At 38.0% G+C, this 27619-nt stretch overlaps 2 protein-coding genes across 2 annotated transcripts; both read left to right on the top strand.

Moving 5' to 3' along the window:
* The first annotated feature begins 303 nt into the window (after positions 1-303).
* LOC112735421 (protein FAR1-RELATED SEQUENCE 5-like) lies at positions 304-3295 on the top strand. Its single transcript, XM_025784959.1, has 3 exons — positions 304-2643; positions 2748-2828; positions 3104-3295. The coding sequence occupies exons 1-3, from the start codon at positions 304-306 to the stop codon at positions 3293-3295; spliced, it is 2613 nt and encodes an 870-aa protein (XP_025640744.1).
* Positions 3296-22684: 19389 nt separating this feature from the next.
* Positions 22685-23833, top strand: LOC112735420 (F-box/kelch-repeat protein At3g06240-like). Its single transcript, XM_025784958.1, has one exon. It carries the CDS (start codon positions 22685-22687, stop codon positions 23831-23833), a length of 1149 nt encoding a protein of 382 aa, XP_025640743.1.
* Positions 23834-27619: the final 3786 nt, after the last annotated feature.

Genomic DNA, 27619 nt, shown 5'->3' with positions numbered 1-27619 from the left:
TTTTTGTTAATCCAGATTAGTTTAATTTTGATGATAGTCTATGCCTTTTCAACGGTTCTCTGTTTACGGTGTTGGGTTGCTATTCTGGATTATGGAAATAAAGCAACATTGTCCAGTTCTATGCTGTGGCTAGGTTTGGGGAATTGAAATTAAAACCTAATACTGGGGTCCAAAACAATTGGGTTAGTTTAATTGGATTTGGTTCATTTAATTTTACATGCAGCTTAGTTTAGCTTTCCTTCGTTGCTGCCATTGGCTCTGTTTATTGACATTTTTGGGTAAAATTATGGCAGGGGTTAAATTATGTCCATAAAGGAGGATGATGTTAAAAATGATTCTGATAATGATTTGGGTGATGATTTCGATTATCAACCGAATGCAGAAGATGATGCTGATGACGACGATGTGGATTCACTGGATTCCACTAGCAAGAGTGAAGAAGTTTGTGGTGTAAAAAGAATAGCGGATTTAATGGTAGAGGATATTTGGAACCTGGAGTTTAGGACGGAGGATGAGGCTTGCCAATTTTATAACGCTTATTCTTGTTGGCATGGATTTGTAATGAGGAAGGACGACGTGGTTAGGGATAATCAAGGTAGAATCATTAGCAGGCAACTTGTTTGCAATAAAGAGGGCTGGAGAAATATGAGGTATCTCGATCTGGATGATAGATCAAGGGAGGCAAGGTCACTAACGCGAACCAAGTGTCCAGCTCGGCTTAGGGTAAAGCTTGACTACGGCTGTCGTGGATGGAAGGTATCATGTTTTGTGGAATCTCACAACCACGATCTGACGCCACCCCAATTTGCGCATCTGGTACCGGCTAATCGTCGTCTCACTGTGACTGATAGAGTCCAAGTGAAAAATCTTCATAATTTTGGTGTCAAGAGCTGCCATATTATGGGGTATATTGCATTCCAGAAGGGTGGATATCGTCATGCTGGCTTCACACGGAAAGATTTGTACAACCACATCAATCGCTATCGTCGGGCAAAAGTTAAAAACGGGGATGCCAATGCGGCAATAAACTATTTGATTGGCAAGTCAAACAACGATCCGCTGTTCTTTGGAAAGTATACGTTCACTAGTGACGAAAGGCTGGAGCATATTTTTTGGGCAGATGGGCAGTCAATTATCGACTATCACTGCTTTGGAGATATTGTTGCCTTTGATTCTACCTACAAGAAGAATAAATACAACAAGCCTTTGGTCATTTTCTCTGGATGCAATCATCACGGGCAGACTGTTATCTTCGGCTCCGGCCTACTATCCGACGAAACCACAGAGACGTATAAGTGGTTGTTGAAAACCTTTGTTGAAGCGATGGGTGGGAAAAGTCCAAAAGCGGTAATAACTGACGGAGACCTTGCCATGCGAGATGCAATAAGGAATGTTCTGCCTGATGCGACCCATCGGTTATGTGGCTGGCATCTGCAGAGAAATGCATGTGAAAACATAAAGAATCCTAATTTCCTGCGCGATTTTAAGGGTTTTATATACGACAACAACGACCAGAGAGACTTCGATCGGAGATGGGCAGCCATTTTGGATAAGCACAACCTTGTTGGCAGTACCTGGATGGAAAAGACGTACGAAACTCGTGAGATGTGGTCCCATTGTTTCCTCCGGGATAAGTTTTTCGGTTACATAAGGACGACATCACAGTGTGAAGGTATAAATTCTCTCATCAGATTCTATGTTAATCGCAAGAACACCCTCATTGACTTCATGCATAACCTGGATAGGGCCTTAAAGGAGTATAGAAACAACGAGTTAATAGCTGACTTTAAGTCTCAGTGCTCAGAGCCAGTGATGATTACCTCGTTGGAGGTATATAAAAGATCTGCATCATGTTATTTCACGCGAAACATTTTCAAGGAAATTCGTAATGAGATTCAGAGGGCAGGGGCTTTGAATATAACGGTACTAAGCACAACCTTGGACAAGGTAGAGTTCAGTGTGACTGCTCTCGGAGACCCGGGCAAAGATCGACGGGTGGAAGTCGATAGAGGTAAGAATCTGTTCTCGTGCTCGTGCAAGCTGTTTGAATCACGTGGTATTCCCTGTAGTCATATCTTCTGTGCCATGAAGTTCGAAAACATACTTGAGTTTCCAGATTCGTTGATATACAAGAGGTGGACAAAGAATGCAAAGAACGAATTTATTAGCACAGAAATGCCTGTGAATGATGACATCGAAAGGGTCTTAAAGTTTCGAGTTGGAGCATTGGCATCGAATTGCAACAAGCTGTGTGATATTGCTTGCAAGGATCTTGCAGACTTTGATGAAGTCCAGTCTGAACTTGTCAATTTAGTTATCCGCCTGCAGTCACGCAAACAGGGCAAGTCAACTCCTAATGTTAACGTGGAAGGCATCAACGATCCCTTTGTTGTCAAAAGCAAAGGAGCCCCTTCCAAGAGGTCTTCTTGGAGGAAGAAGAGAGCATGCTCTAATTGCCACAAGTACGGTCATTACTACAAGCGCTGTCCAGATCTGATGCAGCATAGTGTGGAAGGTAACCCTCGCGATCAATCATACGGCAATGCATCAGCCAAGGACTCAGGTTTTAGTCCAGAAAGGTTTGCTAATTCTTCGAGGTCGTTCTCAATTAAGTCCGAACACCACTCAGGACCTAATACTAAGGTACGATTTGTTTATTCGAAATAGACTCCTGCTGTGAAAATCTTGTTCGGTGTGTGTCCCTTTAAAAACCATTAAACTATGTGAATGTTCCTCTGTTTGGGCAGCCTTTTAAAAAGGGAGGAACAAGGAAGTTTACGGCGACGGGTATGAGGAACTGGAAGGGTAAAGATAACACCTTTGTGGAGGTAATTTTTTTGAATATAAACATCTAATTTCCGTGTCATGAACTGGGTAAACTAATGAAGGTCAACTTCTTCTTGTCAAAAAAAAACATAATTATAAAACAGCGGAGCCTCCATGAAAGCAGCGAATCCATTGACATCGCGTCCACGAATGGTGTTTTCAATAAAAATCTCGACTCGTTAACACAGGTGTTATGCGTAAAACTCCTCCATGCGTAAACATTATGGTTGTTTGCATTATTATAGTTTCTGATTGGGGATTATGATGTTATCAGCAGGTGAAGGAGTCACAGCAGGACAAGAGACATTCATTCACGAACTATGAATGCAATAATGATGTCATTGATAATAAATGTGACACACGACATGTGCAGATGGATGTCCGAGATCAGTTACCGTCGTCACTGCCTTGTGGCAACAAACAAGGATCGTACATGGCATTGTTCGTGTCGATGCATAGGACACTTTGACCATTTCAAGGAATTAGTCCTCTGAATTAAGTGCAATGCAAGTATAATTGGTTCTAAGAGCGTGATCTATCCTGATTTACTGACCGCAATGTAATTGTCAGTGCTTGGTGTAGAGGATTTTTAAGTTGTATTTATTTACGTTAACTCTGCATATGTCCATTATCGTGGTATTTATGTTCGATTATATGTATGTGATTTGCTTACATTGCTGTATTCTCGTTGCAGTAAATTGTGGTTGACTTTTGGGTAACGACTTTCTACCATTGTGATTATGCATTTCAGTTGATCAAACAGAGTTGTGTAAACTGATTTTTTTCCGCACTTATTCCATTATGATGACAACAATGTTGAATAATATGCATGTATTTTGCTTACATTGCTGTAGTTTAGTTGTGCTGTTTATTGTGGTTGCATTTGGGGTAAGGACTTCCTACCATTGTGGTTATGCAATACAGTTGAAAAAATAGAGCTGTGTTAATTGATTTGTTTCCTTTCTTAGTGCGTTTGATTTAGCAACCAAATTATTAGATTGAATGGGTTGTATTATCCAAGGTTGAATGGTTCATACATGGTTTTAAATCTCTTTTTGTAACGTTGAGGTTGTGAGTCTACTTTGTTATTATAGATTTCCTGTATGCATTGAAAATTTTATTCAAAGGGAAATGGCACACTGTGTATGAAAGTAGTTTGAAAATATGTATAGATATATGAACCAGAAGATTCGTAAACAAACCAACACATTTCTAAAGGCTCATATCATAGTTTCGATTCAATGGTTCAATAACATTTTGATGATGTTAGAGTCTTACATACTGACATGAATTTAACACTATGAACAATAAATGTTTGAAACACTGCGGACATTTCCTTTAAGTTGTACAATAGCTAATCTTTCTATGTTATCAGCTACTTCACTACGGCATGACTTTACGTTGATAGGCATGGTTTTGCTTCCTGGGATTGAGAGTTTGAATGTTTCCAAAATGTAGTCATCCAACATCCGTAACGTTGTTGACTATTATGACCTGATATTAAGAAAACTCATCACGACAACTATACACAATAGATGAACCAAAAAAATCAATTAATTGAATAAACCTGAAAAAAAAGGATCCACGAAACTGCTACTTACCCTTAAGCTTGTGGAGGTCTGTAGCCAAGGCAGTATTATCGAGGTCTGTAGCCAACGACATGTTGTAAGACTCTAATTTAGTGTGTCAAGCCGACAGCAGAAGACGTTCCTTGTTCGGCTAAGGGGAAGGGAGTATCAAATCCAATTTTGTCGGAGCTACCAACCGATGACGGGATAAAAGTCAGACGGAGGAAGGTAGATGATAGTGTTTGGTTAAATGAAGGTAGGTATGCACCTCCTGATTTCTTAAGACTAAAGCATGGCTATTTTGTGGTTTTCAAGTACGATGCTGAATCCGTATACGAATTAATTGTGATCCACTTTGACTGATGCAGAGAATGACTAGTCAAGTTTGAAATGTTTTCATAACGACCAGCAGGGAGTGATACGGAAAATCATTTCCCACATCCCGGTGCTCGTGACGGAAACGGATCAACCTCGAAAATTCAATCATCGGTTCACTCAGTAGGGTCACAAGGAATTCACCATGGATTTACCAGTGCAAAAAAAAAACAACAAAATACCCATGCCTTAGCGCTAAGAAACCAACAACTCCATACCAACTTTCATTCAACCAGACACGAGCATCTATATTTTTTTCTCAGTCAAACCTTTTTTCCGTCACCCGCTGGTACCTCCGACAATATGGTGTTAACATAGATTAACCAATTAACTCTGAAAATTTTATTCACATTACAACCATCACGCCATTGTCTTACCTTCATGGTCAGATTTGTTGGCTGCTTTGGGTTCAGGTATTCAGTGGATTCCTTCAATACGACTGCTTCCGGCGACACCTGTGACTGCAGTTTCCGGCAACCGAATGGCGACGGCAACCCCATGGCTGTCAAATTCATCGACCAACGTGCATGTTGGATCACAAAAGTCCACCCAGCAACACTTGGAATGAACACTGCTTCCCGAACAAAATCTGAAATCCCAGACAGACACATCAGGTATGAAACACTCAATAAGTCATTCATCAAATCAACTATATACATTAACATCCATGTTCCAACAAAATCATGTCCAAATACTCAACCCAATATAATGACTTGACAAATTATTCCATAAACCGAGAAGAACTTACCGTCGTATCGACGATAGAGCCACTTTGATTTAGCAAGAAACTACCCATCCTTGTGAGACGATATAGGGCATCCACGATACTACTGCTAATTGTGACGATTTGTGGAATTAGGGAAAACCTCAACCGAACGAGCGTTGATGGGGTTGAAGACAATCTGCCCATTTATAGAACCATCGCTTGGTGTTGGATAGGGTGTTCATGGATGTGGATAAAGTCTTATCTCATTAGGATCGGCAATTTGTGGTTCTCGTTCGTCTCTTCCAGATCCACCTCTTCTTATCTATGCTCTGGAACTACCAAATGAAACCACATGACCCCCACTGCAAAGTGAATAAGCCCACACCACCCATTGGCCCAAATACCTTAAACAAGTCCACCGCTGAAGACCAAGACCAAAAACACAACGCAATAACCCAGCCCACATACCACCCATTAGAACCACATAACTTTACTCAAGACCACTGGCCCAGCTGAGATCCAAGCCCACCAAAATAAATTACCCACCCTAGAGTCATTAAAAGAAACTACGGATGGGCTATTTTACTCATTGATTGGGCCGAACTAATTTTTTACTCCTCTGTTCATATATCAAACAGAAAAACATTTTTCATTAAACCAAGTTAAAAAAAACAAAAAAAAAAACTGGTGACATACGGCTTCGTTCAAACATTACCGGTGTTTTAATCTTCCTCGATAAACTTTTTTATCTTTAACATTTTAAGGTCAAACCAAACCAATTTTTTTAAAAAATCCCCCCTTTAAAGTGTCAATTTTAAACCCAGCATATAAAGAGAATTTTACCTACAACAATTTGAGGAGTTGTTGTCTTCCTCACCTATTGGGCCACATTTTTTTAATAATTTTTCGTAAAAGGCCAACAAAGTTTCAATTTATTCTGGCTACTATTTTTTAAAAAAAAAAGGCAACTTTGCCATTTTTAATGAGAAACTAATTTTTGTGCAATCAAGTTAGAATGGTAAAGTAAAAAAGAAAATGAGCACAAACATAAAATATTTGCGAACGCGATGCTGTTTTAGTTAACACCAAAAGTTGTTTTCAATTTAGTAACAGCAAAAAAAAAAGTCATTATAAGTGTTCAACAAACAAGAAACATATAATACTCTGTAAACCCACTACTGGAAAAGTCTTAGCATGATATATTATGACAAAGAGGTCAAACACAGGGACTAAGCGCCTTCAGTCACTCATCCTTATGCATCCTATCTGCATCGAACCTGGATGATCGTCACTGGCTCCTTTGATATCACCTCGAAGACACCCACTCCACCTGGCTTGAAGTTGCACAATGAAGCAAAGTTCTCCCATCCTCCAGAAATAACGCCGAAGCTACCATCCCTCTTTCCACTGTACCTTGTATATGTAGCTTCGACCTGTATGTGGCCATGTGTGAGGATGAGAGGGTGCCTCTGACCAGTGAAGTGACTGAGATGAGGGACGTTCGGCTGATTATAACACAAGAAATTTCAGTTAGTATTATCTACTTTAATGCTTACTTTAGTAAAACAATATTTCAACCAAAATGTCTTAACAACTTAACGCTTACCAATAATCGCGACGACATCATGCGAGCAGTTAGGTCCATCACAAAGAAAGGCCACTTGCTTTTGACCTTTGCGGCAACCGCTCTAGCACTGGCTGAAGGAGGGATGTTGATACACTTTGCAACTTCATAATTACCAGTCCTTACATATGGTGGTTCTTCAGGATCACGGAGTTGGTACGAGTTCTCAATGCCACCAAAATAAAAAATCCTTACTTGGAAAGTGGAGTTTCCTTTGTGTGTGAAATATAGCATGGAGTCCAGATTGATTTTGTACATCTGATAGAACTCCTCCCAGCCTCGAGTCAATGCAATTTTGCCACTTTGGAGTTGCGTCCAGAAGCACCGACAGGGGTTATTCCTTCTGTCAGGCACAACCAGGTCCAGGTAGGGGGTACGGTTTGGTAGCTCATCGGGAGTTATAGGTAGTGACTGTTACAAATTGGTGAAGTTCTGTCAAAACATCGATAGCATTGAAAAAACTCTAAAATTAAGAGGTGTTAAGGAAACGGATGTTAATTACCAGTTTGAACATTGAAGGCCTTATTACTGGCTTCAGAAACCTCATCTTGTAGCTCTGTGTCGCACCGTTATCAATCTCTTGGACTCTCTTACCCTTGTCCTTCGAAGTCGTCGTCTATGGCAAGTGTCACACAGTTGCCAAGTTCAAAAAGGAACAAGGTCAGAGTTCATTTAAAAAAACCCATACAGTCGAAGCTTCTGATTTAAAATCAACACACATGCATGTTTTTGGAATTGGAAACTAAGTGGTTCAATTTTTCCACACACAGTGCAACTATATTTTGTTGTAAGGTTTAGGGTCGTGATCTATTGAATCTTTAACAGAACAATCTTAATCAAACCTAAATGCATAAAATCCTTTTCAGACGAACAAATCAGAAACCCACATCAGTCCCCCAATCATTTAAAAAATGCTTAACCACGTCTTAATTTTATTTGACTACGATTGCATTTTTAGTACATTGACACTACATGCAGATGATGATTAACAACCGATCACTATCAGGAGAAGAGTTAGGATAGAGTTTCACCTTGTTTGACATATTCTCCGAGACGAAGTTGTCGGAGTCGATGCCTTCAGCAGCAACTTCTGTGTTATGTTGGGGTTGCTATGAGGAGTGTTTTTTGAAGGAAGATGGAAGGTGAATACTGATTACTGAAGGATACTTATGTTACACGCTTGTGAATCAAAAGAAAATATAAAGTAAAAAACGAGGGGTTAAAAACGCGGCGTTTTTACAAAAAAATTTAGTGAGTTATTTAGCTACTTAAACCTTGTGGTTTTCGATAATCTCCAACAAATATTCTGTTCTATCCCAATAACTCCCCGTAAATCCCTCTCCTTCGAAGTTCGTTTTCAACGAAATACCAAATAAAATTTAATTTAACTTAAAAAAAAAAAGAAATCCTAGGAAGATGAAATTATTAATTGATTGCTATTAACCGCATTAATTTATGCAAAGTTGCTGGAACACATTTTAGGATTTAAGTAAAATAATTAATTTAATAAGTCGGTTTATACGTAACTACTACTATTTCCTTTGAAAATTAAATTTTTCAACAATTGTTACCATCGAAATTAATGCTAGATTAAATTAAAACCGCTAGAAACTCGAAACAAACGTTTTAAAATTTTTAAAATTAAATTCATTTGTTTAAATAATCTGATTACTGTGTATCTTTTTTTCTTTTTTAAAATGCATGTGTCTATCTATTTGATAACTATTATTGTTTATATTTAGATTCTTCAATGAGAATTATTAAACTACATAAACCTAAAAAAAATCGTTGCACATTTATAAACGACACATTTCCAAAACATTTTGATAATCAATGAATTAAAGTTTATTTTTACGGTCTCCAAAATTTCGGATAACATAGAGTTGGCTAATATTAAGTACCTCTCTACCACTGATTTGACGTTTGGATTAATTTTACATTAAACGGATTAATAAATTCTCAACTAACATAGTCACAAAGTAAAACAACTGAAAAGAAAAAAAGTTACGTTTCTTTAGTCAACTATTGTTCTTCTGAAAACTTCCTTGGCTTCTCCCTCCCTTCAACCACAGTCCACAGCCATCGTCGAAGTAATTAATCAATAATGGAGTCTGGATTCCGGTAAGCATCTTCTTCAATTTTTACTACCTCCTTTGATAGCAGTCGTATCTGCAAAGAATAAAATGGAGCATATTGTAATAACTGCATGCATAGATTAATTAAATAAAGAGTCACAAAATGTTTGGCTACTCCCTTATTTTATGGTTTCGGACCACTTTGTTTTATTCGTTGTTGTTTCTACATGTTGGTTTAGGTATGTTAATGCATTAAGGAACATTCAACAATCTTACAACCAGTTCTATGTGTTTGGGCTCTTTGCAACAGATGTACGTATATCCACAATTTTGCCTTTTTTTCGTTGTTATTATTCTGTTAAAAAACGTTTGGAAAACTAAGTTGCCATGGTTTTGTCTTGTTCCGGCACAGGATGATGTTGAATTCCCACCTAATATTGTGCATCTCTTCAAGTGGTACAGTACCACTGATCTTTATTTGGTTGACACTCAAGACAATTGCCTCCACATCACACCCAAGCAAGAAGGTAACAGGTTCTGGATAAAAGGAGCTGATATAGGGAGGATACGGCGCATGTACAGAAGAAGTTCTTTGCTGAGTGTGGAGCTTAGGTACGTTGGCTGGGGAGTATTCTACATGCTCGTCCGGGACATTAACCGGAAAGATGAACCTCCGTGTGTTGTTGATGACATGTATGCGGCGAAGGTTTTGCCTGACTATATCGTTCAACGCTTAGCTTCGGTGTGCGGGGCTTACTTCAACAAAGAAGCCCAACTTAGAGTCTACCAGACAGAGATGTTCCTTATGAATCACCGCCGGATCCAACAACAGCAACATTTAGATACTCAGCAGTCAGGGTGAGTAACAATGGACCATTATTTTCTGGTCTAATTTCTCACGTTTTCATGTTTTGTGCCTAAATTTTTTTAACTTAACTACAGTGTAAACAAGAGGCAACATGGTAGGGGGGCTGAGGCAGGTCCTAGTAAGCGACAGCGACCCCAGACCTGTCCTGAATCGTCCGTCAACCAGGGGTCAAATTAATAGATTTATGCAGACCTATAAAATTTCCTGTGTAGTGTAATTAATCAAAATGTTATCCTTAATGTGTTATTTTGTATGTGATGTAATGTCTTTGACATTTGGTGATCAATTGCGATATACTATGTTTTGTATTTATGGTGCATATGTTGCTTTCTTTTTTGTTGCGACTACGTTTGGTTATCAGCAGTGTATCGATTTCGGTTAGTGACTGCTACTGCATGCAAATACAATGCTACTGAATGCAAATGATACTGTTCGCACGTATCATAGATGATAACACTAGTATATGGGAAAACAATGGATTTATTTGATTTCTTAACTTTGTTATTTTTTAGTTTGAGCACTCTCCCGGTTTTTGGTTTTACAAAAGTTTAGAAAAAAAGAAAAGAAAGGTACTAGATTTCCACAAAAAAATACATTGTCACTGGCCCACTTAAATGTCATTTGGAATTTTTGGTCAGAGTGTATAATCCTTGAAGTTTTAGAAAGATTTTTTCTCCTAACAACAGCTTTAGGGCCCATTAACAAAATTAAAACTAATACACAAACTGTCAGCCACGTACACCAGTTTTAAAATGTCCAAGTAAAAAAGGTGAAACTCAAGTAACATATTTCCAAAACACATTCCTGGTTTGTCTCCGACGTTAGTCCCAACAAGTTCAAGTACCATGGAAAGATAATCTAACTTGGATATTAAAAAATGAGCCTATAACGTATATTTCATCTCCCTTAACAAGTAAGGATTCTGTTGTAACTTGTAAGTAGATTATTTTGAAAAAAAAGACACTAACCTTTATCGTATATAGTATGACTAATTCACACAGCGATAATGTGTTCCTGTCCACCATCTGATCCAACATTTCATGCCTTGTATGGTATGATGAACGACATTTTTGTCCCCCATGATAATGCGCGGGATTGATGCGTCGTTGAAAAGAACGAAAGCAAAATCACCCGAGTCTTTGTCCCTCCGAGGCATGACTGTCACCCTTTGAACCACATGACCAAACATGTTGCAGAAAAACTCAGCAATGCCATCTGCAGTGGGCATCGACTCTTGACCGAAGCATACGGTCAGTGTCTTTGGACGTTCCACGTCATCCATCTCCTTGCAGACGTACTTCAGCTTTCCCTTATCTTGCTCAGTTTGCCTTCCTCCTTGTTACATATGCAATCCTCGGCCATTGATATGTCTACTCAATGCCTCTGGTGCAACCGATATGCACTGGTCCTTTGTGTTGAAACCCAGTAGTTCTTTAGGAGTCCTCTGGTACTCCAACCACACCGCATCCATCGTTATGTCGCCTAGAATTCTAGCGCAAATGGTAGATAGGGTATCGGGAATTAGAGTTAGCAGGACGGATCTCATCCTATGAACCTGGTATAACGTGAGCTCAGTTTTCAGCACGTGTCCGAGGGTTTCGAGTTTTCTGGAGTTCTCCACAACCCCAGAGAACTCCTGAGATAGTAGGCATTGCAAACAGATGACACATTCATCGGCAAGACTGTTCATAAACCAGCCTTCCTTTTTTATGGCTGTTTGCACAATACCATTCAGTCCCATTGTCTCCAGTGACAGTAGAAATGCCATGACCATCAGGGACTGTTTAACTTCGCGGTGAAGGACTTGCGTCAGGATCCTGAATGCTGTTCGATCTATTCTATGAAACATTTCCAAACATTCGATTGCCATGGTTGAGGGCTTCCTTCTAGTATCCATGTTGTATGGGTTAGAATTTGTAAGCATATAGTTTGTAGTTGTAGTTTTTTATGCTTAGACCACCTACTCATTTCCTCCTTCTTGTAGTCATGCAGCATGGTCTCCACTTTATTGCACCATCTTATTGCTCGTAGTCCTAGACTAACCATCACCTACCTAATTGGAATATTATTTAATGGCCTTAATTACATTGTATACATGTATATGATTTTATTGATACCACTAGGTGCGGTTTATAGTTTCTTCTTGAAAAAGAACATGTGATAACTTTATCTAGTAAGGCGAAATTGAAATTTAATTGCGTAAACATCGCCATATTCTATGAATCATAACAGCTTATTTAGCATAGGCAGAAATAATTTTTTTATTCTACATTATCGTTTTAAGTTACATGACTGAATAGATGTTACTAATTAATTCTCTAATAAAGTTAATATTTATAGACCAAAATAAAAATAATATATTAAAAGTGGGAAACAATATTTTTAATTAAAACTAATAAAACATAAAATTTAGAGAGAAATGAGAATCATTAACAAAAAAGTTAAATATTTATGTTGGTAGTAATTGAAATAAATGATTATCGTGTATATTGTTTGTTGTTTGCCGGTTTCCGGTTCAATGCGTACGGTTCAATATGTCCGGTCTAGTGACTAGATCTTAGACTGAATGGTCTTCGTGCCGATGGTTTATTGTCTGGTTCAACGTGTACGGTTTGGGGTTCGCGGTTTGGTCGTTAGGTCTTACGGTGAATGGTTCTGTGCCTCTGGTTTATCGTTTGGCGGTTTCCGGTTCAACGTGTACGGTTCAATGTGTACGAGTTAGTCAGCAGGTCTTATCATGAATGGTTCTGTGTCTATGGTTTATCGTTTGGCGGTTTCCGGTTCATCGTGGACGGTTTAGGGTTCGCGGTTTGTTCGCTAGGTCTTTTAGTGAACGGCTTTGTGCATATTGTTTGTTGTTTGCCGGTATCCGGTTCAATGCGCACGGTTCAATGTGTCCAGTGTAGTGACTAGATCTCAGACTGAATGGTCTTCGTGCCGATGGTTTATTGTTTGGCGGTTTCTGGTTCAATGTCTACGGTTGAGGGTTCGCGGTCTGGTCGTTAGTTCTTACGGTGAATGGTTCTGTGCCTCTGGTTTATCGTTTGGCGGTTTTCGGTTCAACGTGTACGGTTCAATATGTACGAGTTAGTCAGTAGGTCTTATCATGAATGGTTCTGTGTCTATGGTTTATCGTTTGGCGATTTCCGGTTCATCGTGGACGGTTTAGGGTGCGCGGTTTGTTCGCTAGGTCTTTAAGTGAATGGCTTCGTGTATATTGTTTGTTGTTTTCTTCGCATTTCCGGTTCAATGCGCACGGTTCAATGTGTCCGGTGTAGTGACTAGATCTCAGACTAAATGGTCTTCGTGCCGATGGTTTATTGTTTGGCGGTTTCTGGTTCAACGTCTACGGTTGAGGGTTCGCGGTCTGGTCGTTACTTCTTACGGTGAATGGTTCTGTGCCTCTGGTTTATCGTTTGGCGGTTTCTGGTTCAACGTGTACGGTTCAATGTGTACGAGTTAGTCAGTAGGTCTTATCATGAATGGTTCTGTGTCTATGGTTTATCGTTTGGCGGTTTCCGGTTCATCGTGGACGGTTTAGGGTGAGCGGTTTGTTCGCTAGGTCTTTTAGTGAACGGCTTCGTGTATGTTGTTTGCTGTTTTCTTCACATTTTTGGTTCAATGCGCACGGTTCAATATGTCCGGTCTAGTGACTAGATCTCAGACTGAATGGTCTTCGTGCCAATGGTTTATTGTTTGGCGGTGTCCCAGTCGATGTGTACGGTTCAATGTGTACGAGTTAGTCTGTAGGTCTTATCATGAATGGTTCTGTGTCTATGGTTTATTGTTTGCCGGCTTCCGGTTCAATGTGCACGGTCCAATGTGTACGGTTTTAGGGACTAGGCCTTAGACTGAATGGTTAAACCCAACGGTTTATTGTTTGGCGGTTTCTGGTTCATCGTGGACGGTTTAGGGTTTGCAGTTTGGTCGTTAGGTCCTATGGTGAATGGTTCTGTGCCTCTGGTTTATCGTTTGGTGGTTTCCGGTTCAACGTGTACAGTTCAATGTGTACGAGTTAGTCAGTAGGTCTTATCATGAATGGATCTGTGTCTATGGTTTATCATTTGGCGGTTTCCGGTTCATCATGGACGGTTTAGTGGTTCGAGGTTTGATCGCTTGGTCTTTTAGTGAACGGCTTCGTGTATATTGTTTAATGTTTGCCGGTTTCCGGTATAGTGCGCACGGTTCAATGCGTTCGGTCTAGTGACTAGATCTCAGACTAAATGGTCTTCGTGCCGATGGTTTATTGTTTGGCGGTTTCTGGTTCAACGTGTACGGTTTGGGGTTCACGGTTTGGTCGTTAGGTTTTACGGTGAATGGTTCTGTGCCTCTGGTTTATCATTTGGCGGTTTTCGGTTCAACGTGTCCGGTTTAACGTGTACGAGTTAGTCAGTAGGTCTTATCATGAATGGTTCTGTGTCTATGGTTTATCGTTTGGCGGTTTCCGGTTCATCGTGGACGGTTTAGGGTTCGCGGTTTGTTCGCTAGGTCTTTTAATGAACGGCTTCGTGTATATTGTTTGTTGTTTGCCGGTTTCCGGTTCAATGCGCACCGTCCAATATTAATTTTTATGATTTCTTTATTTTTTTTGTTCACATCAATTCCTTTTTTTCTATTTTTTCGGTTGGCGGTTTCTGGTTCAATGTTAACGGTTTAGGGTTCACGGTTTGTTCGCTAGGTCTTTTAGTGAACGGCTTCGTGTATATTGTTTATTGTTTGCCGGTTTCTGGTTCAATGCGCACGGTCCAATGTGTACGGTTTTAGGAACTAGGCCTTAGACTGAATGGTTAAACCCAACGGTTTATTGTTTGGCGGTTTCTGGTTCATCGTGGACGGTTTAGGGTTTGCAGTTTGGTCGTTAGGTCCTATGGTGAATGGTTCTGTGCCTCTGGTTTATCGTTTGGTGGTTTTCGGTTCAACGTGTACGGTTCAATGTGTACGAGTTAGTCAGTAGGTCTTATCATGAATGGATCTGTGTCTATGGTTTATCGTTTGGCGGTTTCCGGTTCATCGTGGACGGTTTAGTGGTTCGAGGTTTGATCGCTTGGTCTTTTAGTGAACGGCTTCGTGTATAATGTTTAATGTTTGCCGATTTCCGGTACAGTGCGCACGGTTCAATGCGTTCGGTCTAGTGACTAGATCTCAGACTGAATGGTCTTCGTGCCGATGATTTATTGTTTGGCGGTTTCCCGTTCGATATGTGCGGTTTAGGGTTAACGGTTTCGCGTTCGATGTGTACGGTTTAGGGTTCACGGGTTGGTTGTTTGCCGGTTTCCGGTCCAATGCGCACGGTCCAATATTAGTTTTTATGATTTTTTTGCTTATTTTTTGTTCACATTAATTCCTTTTTTTTCTATCTTTTATTACAGTGTATTTATGTTGCGTATGAAATTTTTTAATTTTTTATTCTAATAAATTTTATTTAATTTTTAATGTATTTTTTTGTTCATATGATACATGTTGTTGGTTTTATCAAATTTTTATTATTTTTTATCTGTATGTTATTTTTCCTATGCTTTGATGTACTCTAGCTTTGTTTTGCATAAAATTGATTTTGCAAACTTGATTTTGATGAAAAGTAAGTTTGTGTTAAAGTGATTTATGTTTGGTAATCTTTATATCAAAATGGTTTATAGTAAAGTAAATATTGTATGGATTACACTACCCAAAATTACTTTTAGATAAAAAATTACTAAAATGGACATCAAATTAAATAAATTTTTTATATTATTCTATTATTTTAATTTAGATATTGAAATAAGTATTATTAATTAAATTTATAATAAAATTAATATTCATTTACTAAAATTAAAATAATATATAAAAATTGACAAAATATATTTTTATATCAAAAGCAAAAATAATATATGAAAAATATATCAAAATATACTTTATTAAATTATATTACTTATAATTTTTTTAATACTCTAAATACTCTTTTATTTAATACTATTTTAAACTATAAATTTTTAATTATTCATGACTTTATTCTTAGTTATAATTAGTTTTTAATATTTTATTCTTTTTAATGGGATCAGTAATTTATATTATAACAAAATTATAATAAATTAATATACAAGAATTACATTTACAAATTTTAACAAAGCCAAACAAAATTTTTTTTTTTTTACAAAATCAAAAGTAAACATTTAATAAAGAAATATAATTATATATTTAAAATATTTGAATACTAAAGCAAGAAAGTAAAGGGTAGAATTGATAAAACAAAATAAATCCAGTCCTAACGTGATTATCTAAACGCAGAAGCTACAATTTCCAGCTTCTTATAAACGCACGTTAAAAACCTAAAATCACGTTGGCGTTTAAAGAAAAAAAAAGCACCCAAACAAAAAGAGAAAGCGTTCAATGCACTCAAACGTGCTTCTCTTCCTTCCAATGCAAAATCAAACACACCCATAATGGTTCCAGTTTTAGAGTGAGTAAATCCAATGTTATGATACTAAAGATTATACTAAAAAAGTTCCAAACACATTACTAATAGTTAGCTTTAAGTTTCGTTATTATCTTTCGGGGAAGGAAGTGCTTTGCGATGAGGGATAGGAAGTTCAGTCTCCTATAAATGATAGGCAACAGGCCTAAAGGTGGAAAGCAAAAAAGTCATTAGGCAATAAATTAGGGTGCACCATAAGTTAGATGATGAGTGAGCATGACAAACGAAAAATCAAAGATCTGTGTGGGAGACAGGTAATGGTATACACGTAGTTAATGAAAAGGAATATAACTCATAGGAAATGGAATAAAAATTCCCCTTTTCTCGAGCTAACAACAAATACGTGTATTATTTTAATGCTAACCTTTTCGAGTGTTTAGCCGTCGCATTAAACTTTGTTGCGGACTAAATCTTTGACCGAGTGTGTGAAACAACAAGAGATAACAACAAACACAATTCTGATATTGAGCATATTACTTTATGAGCAACTTAATGGAGACAAGCATTCATTACGAAAATTAAAACAAATCTTCCAGTAACCGATTGGTAAAAGGAATATACGGTTACAAGAAAATGTTTAATAGCTTTGACTACAGAAAAAGAAATTAAACAAATGTATTTTGCTGAATAACTTCAAATAGATTTAAAGGATTGATACCTCGACTAAACGGAAATAATTTAAAAAAAAATGGTTGGAGCCTTATCTTTTACCAATCAGAAAAAAGATTTTTATGTAAATTATAATTTTACTCAAAAATTTAGGAATATAAACTCTGGAAACGTAAACTGCCTCATATATTAGAGGTCTATAGCCAAATATCACTCAATTGTCAAAACTCCTTTGAATAGTAGGGACAAGCTACCGTGTTTGTTATTCTTTTAAGAAATTGTGCTTGCTAGTGGAGTGCAACTCATTAACTGAACATGTTGCAGTATTTTTCATGTTTTTTTTAATAAAAAAATTAAACAGCTAAAACACCCAATGGCTGCCAGAGGAAAGCAACGCTCAACACAAAAAATAGAAAAGGGAGACGACGAAGCCAAAAAGGAACAAAGTAGAAAGATCTCAAGAAAAGTTGTCGACAAGGAAGTGATAGAACTGTCATCAAGGTTAGAATTAAATTACATTTCGAGAAACTACTGAAGTCCTTTTATAACGATTCCGAGTATAAAGTATTCATATTTTTAAGTTTTGTTTCTCATAGTCTCCGAGGAAGCACCATGCATGACCAGCGACTGCATGTAAATTTTAACGGTGGAGCCAGCAAAGAGATAGGCGACGACTTCGGTAAAACTACAGTCGTAGAACCTTCCCTAAAAGAAGTGGTAACGCAAATGTCGACGATGATGAATACACTTTCAAACCTGATTGCTTCCCAGACCAAGACGTGTTATCCTGTGTTTGGAACTATGCCACAAACGATCAATCTTCGGAATGGGCCGCCGGATAACTTCAACCCCACAGTAATGCCTGTGATCATGAGCGGATTCAGCATGCCATCCGGTACTCTTGAGAGGAATATGGATTCCTCCAAGAATATTAGATCCAACATGTCAAGCATTCATCAAGCCGCGGATTCAATATCGCATATGGCTACAAAGTGTTGTTCAATGTCTCCGAAGTGTGAACAGACACTGCCAGATGATTATGTTATTCGTCGTAGTTTGTTCAGCGATGATGGTACTGGAAAGAAGACAGCTACAGAACCAGTTATAACGAGTAGCTTAGACAAGGCTGTATATGTTAGCTACTTCAACCCGGCTGACAGAAAATTGCCACTAGCGAAGGAAACCGCAAAGATACCTGCGGTGGGTTATATCATGTTAAGTATGTGTTAGAGATTTGGTGTGCTGGTTTACTATTAATAACTAACGGCTTAGTTTTCGTTGTATCAGTGGAAGCCTGTTCTGTTCCGTCCCCCAGCTGAGATGGCACTGTGCAAGGACGAAGTTTCAGTCGTAACCTACGTCTTTGGTTCAGATCTGGAGGATGAAGAACTGAATTCGGAGATAATTTCACAGACAAACTTGTGGCACGCTAATAGGAGAGTCATGTATACTCTACTGCCAAACAAACCATTGGTGGACGAGGTATGGATTTTTCAGTCATTAGCCTTCGTTAATTTCATAAACGAAACTCCCAACATATAAAATAATTTTAACAAGGGAATATATGTTTATATTTTTTCTTATTGGCCGTCAATCAACGAACGCTGAAGCAGATCATAAACCTCACATCAAGCATGCTCATGTGTGATGCACGCAAGGACACCGGTTTTCCCTGCTTGTGGTTTTTACCCACTACATTTTCGGTGAGTGAAAACCATTAAGAGGATCTCCATCTCCTGGTTTCCATTGATCTTACACATGTTTATGAAAAATCTAATTTCAGCAATTTGCCCTTAATTGGACTCACTCCCCAAAGACTTTGAAACGCTATTACGCTGAGGAATACATGGGAGAGTTTGAGTCGTTATGCAAGGTAACTTTCTAATTTAATTCTCGTAATAGATGATAATGTAAATTAAAAACGCTTATTCCAGTATAACTTATTTGTGTATATTTTTGATAGATTTTTGTTCCAATGAACGAGGATAACATGCACTGGTACCTGCTTGTAATTGATATAGAAAAAAGACACCTAATATTATTGGATTCTAAACCATGCGTCTCAAGCAGAACCAGGCGCCGTCGTTGTGCGAAGCTAATGGTAGTGTTGCAAAATTTCTAATAGGCGGAAATAGAGTCTAAATTGCTTGAACAGACACCAGAGTTGACACCTGAGTTAAATTTTACTTTGATTACAGGCACTGTTTATTGAGGAGATGCTTGATGACTCCACATTCTATGCTAACCAAACAACACACAGACCAATCATTTCAGAGTATCCTATAATACACCCTGCAGAAATTGGCGAGCAGAACGATGACTCGTAAGAAACCTTACAAGTTATTATTGATTGTTGAGTTCTGAATTACTGAGATGTATCAAAGAATTTGCTAACGTGTGATGAATACATTTTCCTTCTGCACAAGTAAAATAGACCGCTAACATATTTATTGACGTTGTAATAGTGCTATACATTGCTTTTCCGGCCAACCTTGGTTACGGAAGATAATATTTTTTTACACTTCCATTTCGTCTGCTATGATTTTTTTTCCTTAGAAATTAAGTTGGTTATAGACTACAATAAACTTTTTTTACATATACAAGGAATGATTGTGGAGTTTGGGTGACAACCTGGATGAGAGAGTGCCAATGGAGGAGTAACTACAATATTAAGGTAGTTATAAAATAAAATTGGTTTCATGGTTTCATATATTATATCAAAATTTTAATCTAACCTATGCGTCTGAATTCTTTTGTTTTCTCTCCTAGGTAAATGATAGCACTAGATTACGGCTGGCTATTGATCTGGTCATGAATCCGTTCAATTTGAAATCCCAGGAAGTCCTTGAGGCAGCAAAGAAATACTACAACGAAATAGCTAAAAAGGAAGAGCGATTGGTTAAGGGGTTAGGAAGTATGCTCTGAGTTATTTATACCTAAGGCATTAAAATAATTGTGTCCGTTGCATAGACTTTAAATACTATAATGCTTGCAATAAGTTATTCTGGTTATGTTATTTTAAGTACGTTCTGTTAATTTTTGATTGACGTTTTGTGTTACGCTTACTGATTGGGAAAAAGCTACTGGGACGTAAAAAATATGATTATGTTATTTGAAGTACTTTATGTTAATTTATGAATGGAACAGCACATTGTGATATGTTAATAAAGAAAGGTTTGAATGATTTCCTATATTTTGTCAAACAATTTAGTAAACAGGATTTCAATAATTTACCTAAATATGAACACGATATTAAACTTATTATATTTTTTTAATTTTATTATGTACAACCTTCGTTATGTTTATTCATCTAGTGATACGTATACCAATGAATGGTTATTAAACTACATTTACCTTTACCAAAACAGGAGTAATACAATTCAAATAGAGTTTATTATGTGTATTTATTATTTAGTTTAGATTTACGAAAAGGTTTGATTAGTGATAAGGTTTGAATCCTAATGGATGGCTTCAATATATCCCTTCAACTTCATTTCCAACCGGTGTGACGTCTGGTTTTACCCTCTTTAAAAGTAAAACTTGACTTCCTAGAGAAAATCATTTGACAACACCATTGTTAACCCTCTCCTAATTCACTCACCGCGCCTATCAACTTCAGAGACTAGTCACTAAAATTAGCAAACAAAGATGGAGCCAGAATTCCGGTAAGCAGATAACTAATTTTTTCTTTTTGTTAACTATTTTTTCCACACACATGACCATCTGTCCTTGCATGGTTTGTTCTTTTTAACATTGATTACTTCTCAAGTTTCGGTTATGTCCTTCCATGGTTTCTTATTCTTAACAATACTGACTTTTCAACATTTGGTTCGTGGTGGCTACCGGCTAGTTACGTCAGTGCCTTAAGGAACGTGAGAAGATGCCCTGACCAGACTTTCGTCCTAAACCTATTCCCAACAAATGTAAGCTTACTTCCGGTGCCGCAGACACCACTTCTCTTTACGTTTTTTTATCTAATTTTTTTCAAAATCTGTTTAACATCTAATTTTGTTTCTCTGACTATAGGAAGATGTAAGGATTCCACAGCACATCGTATGGCACTTTTCGTTCTTCACAACCACTAATCTGTACTTAATAGACAGACAAGACAACTGTCTCCATATCCACCCAAATAGAGACGGTGATAACTACTGGATCAACGCAGCCGACATGGGGAGGATAAGATCTCTCCATCGACCAACTCCACGGCTTATGCTGGAACTCAGTTACGTAGGTTGGGGTATCTTCCACATGCTTGCATGGGACCATACTCGTTCGGTAGAAATGCCCAGAGCCGTTGATGAGATATATGCCTCCAACGTATTGTCGGACCAAATCAAACACTGGCTGGCGGACAGATGCAACGTACACTTCAACAAGGATGAACAGGTGGCTGCATTTGAGACCGAAAGGTTATTACGCCGGCAGCATCGGAGGCAAGAAGGTTCACCACCGTGTTCTCTCGAGTCAAGGTAACAATAACTTGTTTACTTAGGAAAGTAAGTCTACATACTTTATTATATTCATTGTTGTATAATAAATTTTCCAAAATTACTGCAGGTTCAACCGCCATCAACAGGGGAGAGGTGCAGCGGCAGTACCTAATAATAGGGCAAATGCAGGACCTAGTAGGAGGTATGGTAGAAATTCGCCATCTGACTCTTCCGACTCGTCTGTGGACCAGATAGTACCATCATCGTAGGACAAAAGAAGAATTATTAATTTGTTTAAGGTTTATTGGTGAAATAATGTTTTGTAGTAGTGTTTCGGTAGCCATGTCTGTATGTACATGTTGACTTTTGTGGAAATCTTCCATTAGTATTCTGTGTAATAGCTTTGATTTTCTGATTATGGTGTTGGACTTCGTTATTTTGATAATTTATATACATCTATGGGTTTATTTTTGATCAAGTCTCATACAAGTCTCACAACATCTATGGGTTTTTTTATTCCGGTCATTATTTGTAAGAAAATTTGGTGACAACGACTTTTTTATCGTGTGGAAAACTTGAATGTTGTTTACCTGTGGCTGCATGGATGATGGTGTCGTAATGGTTGCTGGTAACATCCTAATTAGGTATTGGAATTACTTAATGTTGAATCTGTGGAAATGATTAATTTGGGAGTAACATGGTTTTCTTTAGGATGAGGGGTTATAATGTTGTGATAAGGCAAACAAAATTGGAAATCAAGTATCCAGAATAGTGAGTATATCAGCAAATTAAAACTTAATAGGGAATATTTGTGGCTGCTTCTAATTTCAAACTAGAAAAACGAAAAATCAAAGATAATATTGGAGTATGTTGGAATTCCAACTGAATTTATTTACTAGGGTAGGCAAAAACTTGGGAAGACGAGTCAAATTTAATGGTACTAAACACCTAGTTCAAACAGGTTAGGATAACACCGGTAAATACAATATTCTGCCTCATCAATTCTCGTTGGATGCTGTATCTCACACAATTAATAAGTTAGACTAATTTAGGTTCATTACTTAAAAGAGAGCAACAGACTTCAACAATTCAAAAACTACAAAGTAAACACAACCGAAAACTAAGATTACGAAACACGCGTCTAGTAAAATGGCTAAATTCCAACTTCCCTTGCCGATTATTCCAAATGAACTGCTACAAGAAATCTTCCTACGTAGTAGTGCCAAAGCTGTAGGGAGATGTATGTGCTTGAATAAATTCTGGCACCGACAGCTACGCCAACCAGAGACATGCATACACCACATGCGAAGGCAGAAAGTGTTAGATCAACATGTTTTGTTTCATGTTGGATACTCACTACTGTTAATGGGTTCAGATTCACTATATATAGTGAATGCTGCTTCTGGAGAAGAAGTGAATGCTCAGCATCCTTTCGGAGTTGGCATCCATGGGTGGTTCCGCATTGTGGGAGTGTCAAACGGGAACATATGTTTCAAGTTCTCCCGTGAACAAGACGACACAAGACTTTTGGTATGGAATCCGACAACACAATGCTCTAGAGAAATTTCTGACCCCCACAGGGACCACGGTAGATCATTTTTCCCAGTATATGGTTTCGGTCATGTTCCAAACTCAGATGCATACACAGTCATACATATGTGCAAAAGGGACATAGCTGATGCCTACGTTTTTTTCTCTAGATATTGTTCAAGGCGTTCTACATGGTTTCACTGTGTTGATTGTCTCCCTGGTGTAGAAAAAATTGACCCTAACTCTGTTTTTAATAATGGTCACGCGTATTGGATAACTGGTACAGGAGATAGCTATGCTACACTCAAGTCTGTTTTATGTTACAGTGTTGAAGATGAATCATTTAGAGAGGTGTCTATCCCTGTAGGTGCAATATATACCGTTCACAATTTACTAACCCACAAGGAAAAAGTTGCACTCCTCGCTCATACACACAACGAATTTGGGTATGTCGCAGCAATTTGGCACTTGAATGAAGACGCGGATGGAAACAGAATATTAGAGCAGTACTGCAGGTTTGCGAGTCGAAGCATCAGAGAAAATCCAATACTATTCGTGGATGATAACCTACTTTTGTTGGTGAACAATTCAAAGGAAAGAGAGTTACTCGTCAATTACAGGTACAGAGAGCTTGTGTTGACAGAATATGACATCGAACATGGCACTAGAAATCTATTGGTGAGGAGAGCATGGCGATACCCAAAAATGCCACACCCGATCACAGTAAGGTCTACACTCAAGTATTTTGCACGGATGTTTCCTGTCTAGAAATAATTGACATTTAGATATACTCCGACTACATGTATTGTGGAACTTAGTTGAAACTCTTTGCTTAGTATTCCGGTTGATGTTAATTATGTTTTTTTTTGTTAATGGAATCCATAGAACTGTTATGACAATGGTTAATTCCTAGTGTTTTTTCTATCAGTCTGTCTTTACATTTGTATGTTTTACATTTTTTTGAAAGAGCCAAAATTAAGAGAAATGGTTGCATAACAACCTCAATCTATCTAATTCGATGTGTCGTGTAGTCTTCCTCATGTACAGGAGATTTATAATGGTGTTATTCTGTTTCTAACCATCCTAGTATAGGGATTATGTGAGAAATAACAGTTAACCTACTAACATTTTACGCGAATATTCAATCAAGAAATGCTATTCCAAATAACATTGATCAAATTAACGGTTAACACACACATGAATGGAATCAATAGTTACCTGGAAAAACTTGGTTTCCTTTTAAAATTCCGGAGAGAGTTGGGCTTAACAGGTTTCAAGCCAGTTGCTGCATTAATCCTGACTTGAATTATCCACTAATTGTTTTTGTAGTTGGCCCAAGTTGATAGATAGCCCACTTTACTTTTAGATATACTTGAACTACCAAAAAATAAACATCTTTCCAGGTTAGTTGACCGAGCCCAATCCCAAGTATGACAGAAAGACTAAATATTCAGTTAACTAAAGTAACCAACCCTGGGGAAAAAAAATTTCTATGACCTTTGATCATATACTATGTTACACCTTAATACCTAACCAGAACTGATCCGGGATAATCGTGAATCGAGACAATTCGACCTATAATTCGACCAAAGTTTTCCTATGTAACACGATTCGACCAAAAAAGACGACATATAAACGGACATATAAACGGGCAATGTTACAAGAGAAACTCACATGATGGCCCTGGGTTTTAGGAGAACAGTTGTATACACCACTGCTTTGTTGGACGATGACAGAACCTAGCCCAATGCACGGTAAAACCTGCAATAAGCTATATACTCGTTGAATATTACTTTATAAGAAGAAAAAAAGAGCAACCCAGTACATGGTAACCTGGTAAGACCTACAATAAGCCATTAGCACTCCATGAACAAACTCCAGCTTGCACTCTACCTCCACGGCCACGTCGCTGAAATGATCAACCCATTAGCACTCGTTCATTTACTTTAGATTATAGAGTAATAGGAATTCAATCAAGTGCATGAAGGGGTGAATAAAGTCAAATAATTTGAGCAAACAAATGATTCAGCAATAATGGGAAGTTATGGTAATTTAAAAAGTCAGATCTTTCAATTGGAGTATTATACATCATGTGCAAGGGTATAAAGATGATGATCTACAACTTCAATACCTAATGAGATGAAGCCTTTAAAACCCATTATGTTAACAGACAGGCTAGCTTATTTCAAGCATCATAGCTTGCTGAACAATTTATGTGTATTAGAACAAAGCAGTGGCCATTCATCATGATCAAATAAACTACAAGTGTTAAGATCTATTTAGGTTCAAGGGATTAGGAATTTCAAAACCTATGCAGGAAATTTTCTGAAAGGAAAGCAATTAAACTTGACCAACAAGCTGCAATTCAACAAATTTCCAAAGCCTAACATAGCATTCTAGTTTACTTTCAGCTCCTTCATTCTATCACAACTTAAAATTTATGCTGCACACTAGTATATAAGAAGAAAAACATATCTTGTCAATTATCTATTGTGGTGGCCGCATGATTTGTCATGGAAGTCACCAAATCATCGGCGTATATTGTCATGCCCTTCTCCTTCCTACTCTTACAGAATTGCCGAAGATTGAGTTATAACATGACTGCAATCTCAAGCATTCGTTTCACTAATAAAAAAGGTTGCTATTTTCTGGTATTCAGTCTGACTTACTACAACATATTAGCCTTCATACGCTATTGAAATTAGTAGGGAACTTTGGTAACTAAGTCACAAAAATAGATACCATAAAACATATACGTATCTATGGGTAAAACAAAAACACGTAACTAGAAACATAAACAAATTCCAACCATGTTGCCCAACTCAAATGAACGTCTTCGACAATTTTTGCTTTTAAAGCTTCAAACATTTGTGTCTCTACATTCTAGTAGCAATTTTCAGCAAAGAAGGAAATTATTCTTAAGTTTCTGAACCTAATCGAGGTGCTTCGGGTTCTGGTTTGCAGCTAATCAATAGACGTTGTTGATGAAGCCTCCATGTCTCTTGCAGCTGCTTCTCTAGCCTTTTTCCTCAACTCTGCTTCTCTACTTTTCTTGTTCAGCAGCTTCTCTAGTTTTGCTATTCTTTCCTCTACATGGTCTATCAAGTTATCCATTCCCAAATGTTTTCCAACATCACTCTGCTTCCCGTCACCCGATCCCCTTGTAGCCTCCCCCGCTCTGATCCTAACAATGTGGTCATCAACCCAGAGAAAGAACTTGCAATGTGCTTCTGTCACCTACAACGAATAGAACACAATTAATGTAAGGGGTTACAAAATACTCCAATTCAATCTAATCCATGTACGTCACTGTAATTAATCCCTAGACTCTACATCTACAAAATCCTTTCAAATTTTAGCATCCATTTTTAATATCAGATCACGTACCATGTCAATTCTTGTCACAATCATGATTTTTAATCTAGGTAGATCAATTTTGAATAAATCAACTTTTTCCCAATTCTCAGTCATTCATCAAAATTAACCAGCACCAATATCAAATTATATACAAAATCAACCCAATTTAACATCAAATCAATAACAAAGTCAAATCATTTTCATAACCAATAGGCATGCAATTCCCAACAATTCAAAATCACATCCACAACAACTTGAGCAAGGTGGAGAATAACCAAAATATAGAGTCTAAAGCTCCATTCCAGAAAATTCAAATTTTAATCAAATTTTAGCATAATCTTAGTTCTCATACATAAAGAATTGCGTGGTTACCTTTAATAATGGGCATCCAAAAAATAACCTATTTGGGTTGGTGTCTGTCTTCGACATGTAACTGATGGCATATTTTTTACAGAAGCATTTTGGGGCCACACCATCTATTACATCCTGAGGTTGCAGCGAACTTGAGGTTGCATTTCCAGATCTCAGTTCCCGTTGTCCGCCGGCTCCCCCTGTGCCTCGTCTCGTGTTTGAGGAGCATGCATCACTGGCTATCGATCTGATTAACATTTAACACCACCATGGAAAACTATCATCATCTATTGCATTCGAAATTGAATCAATCTTCTTCGATGAACGGTGATTACAGAAAGTGATTAACAGAACAAATCACGCAAATTGGCTAAAAAAACAAAAAAAACGAACGAATGACCTAGATGAAGAAGCAGTAGGGCTTACAAGGGTTTTCCGAGAGCGTTCTGCACGTGGGTCGCCGAAACCTTCCTAGCAAGGGGATGACTTACGTTCTTCGACGGTAAATCACAGAAAATGACACCCGCGTAACCCTGGACGAAGACGCAGAAGGCAGGGTCTTCCACGGGGTTCGGAAAAATCTGTCCCTGACGATGACTGACCTTGAAATCAGAGGAACGAGGTAGAAAAAGAGGCTGTGGATATTACAGCGGTATCCGGGGAAGGTTATGCGAGTGGGTCGTCGGAAAAATCAAACGCTTAAGTTAAAGGGAGGGTAGAAGAAGCACTGAGGTAGATGAAGGAGCTGTGGATACTACAGGAGTATCTGGGGAAGGTTTTAGGAGTGGGTCGCCGGAAAAATCAAACCCATCACCCACAGGAAGGGTAGAGAAGAAGAAGAAGTGA

The sequence above is a fragment of the Arachis hypogaea genome, chromosome 13, assembly GCF_003086295.3.
Source record: "Arachis hypogaea cultivar Tifrunner chromosome 13, arahy.Tifrunner.gnm2.J5K5, whole genome shotgun sequence".
Lineage (NCBI taxonomy): Eukaryota > Viridiplantae > Streptophyta > Magnoliopsida > Fabales > Fabaceae > Arachis > Arachis hypogaea.
This window is presented reverse-complemented; position numbering and strand designations above follow the sequence as displayed.

Excerpts from the sequence above, each read along its gene's own strand:
- LOC112735420 (XM_025784958.1), top strand. The coding sequence starts at position 22,685 with ATGGCTAAATTCCAACTTCCCTTGCCGATTATTCCAAATGAACTGCTA.
- LOC112735421 (XM_025784959.1), top strand. The coding sequence starts at position 304 with ATGTCCATAAAGGAGGATGATGTTAAAAATGATTCTGATAATGATTTG. Across the intron at positions 2,644-2,747 it reads ACTCAGGACCTAATACTAAG|CCTTTTAAAAAGGGAGGAAC; the intron begins GTACGATTTGTT and ends CTGTTTGGGCAG. Across the intron at positions 2,829-3,103 it reads AAGATAACACCTTTGTGGAG|GTGAAGGAGTCACAGCAGGA; the intron begins GTAATTTTTTTG and ends TGTTATCAGCAG.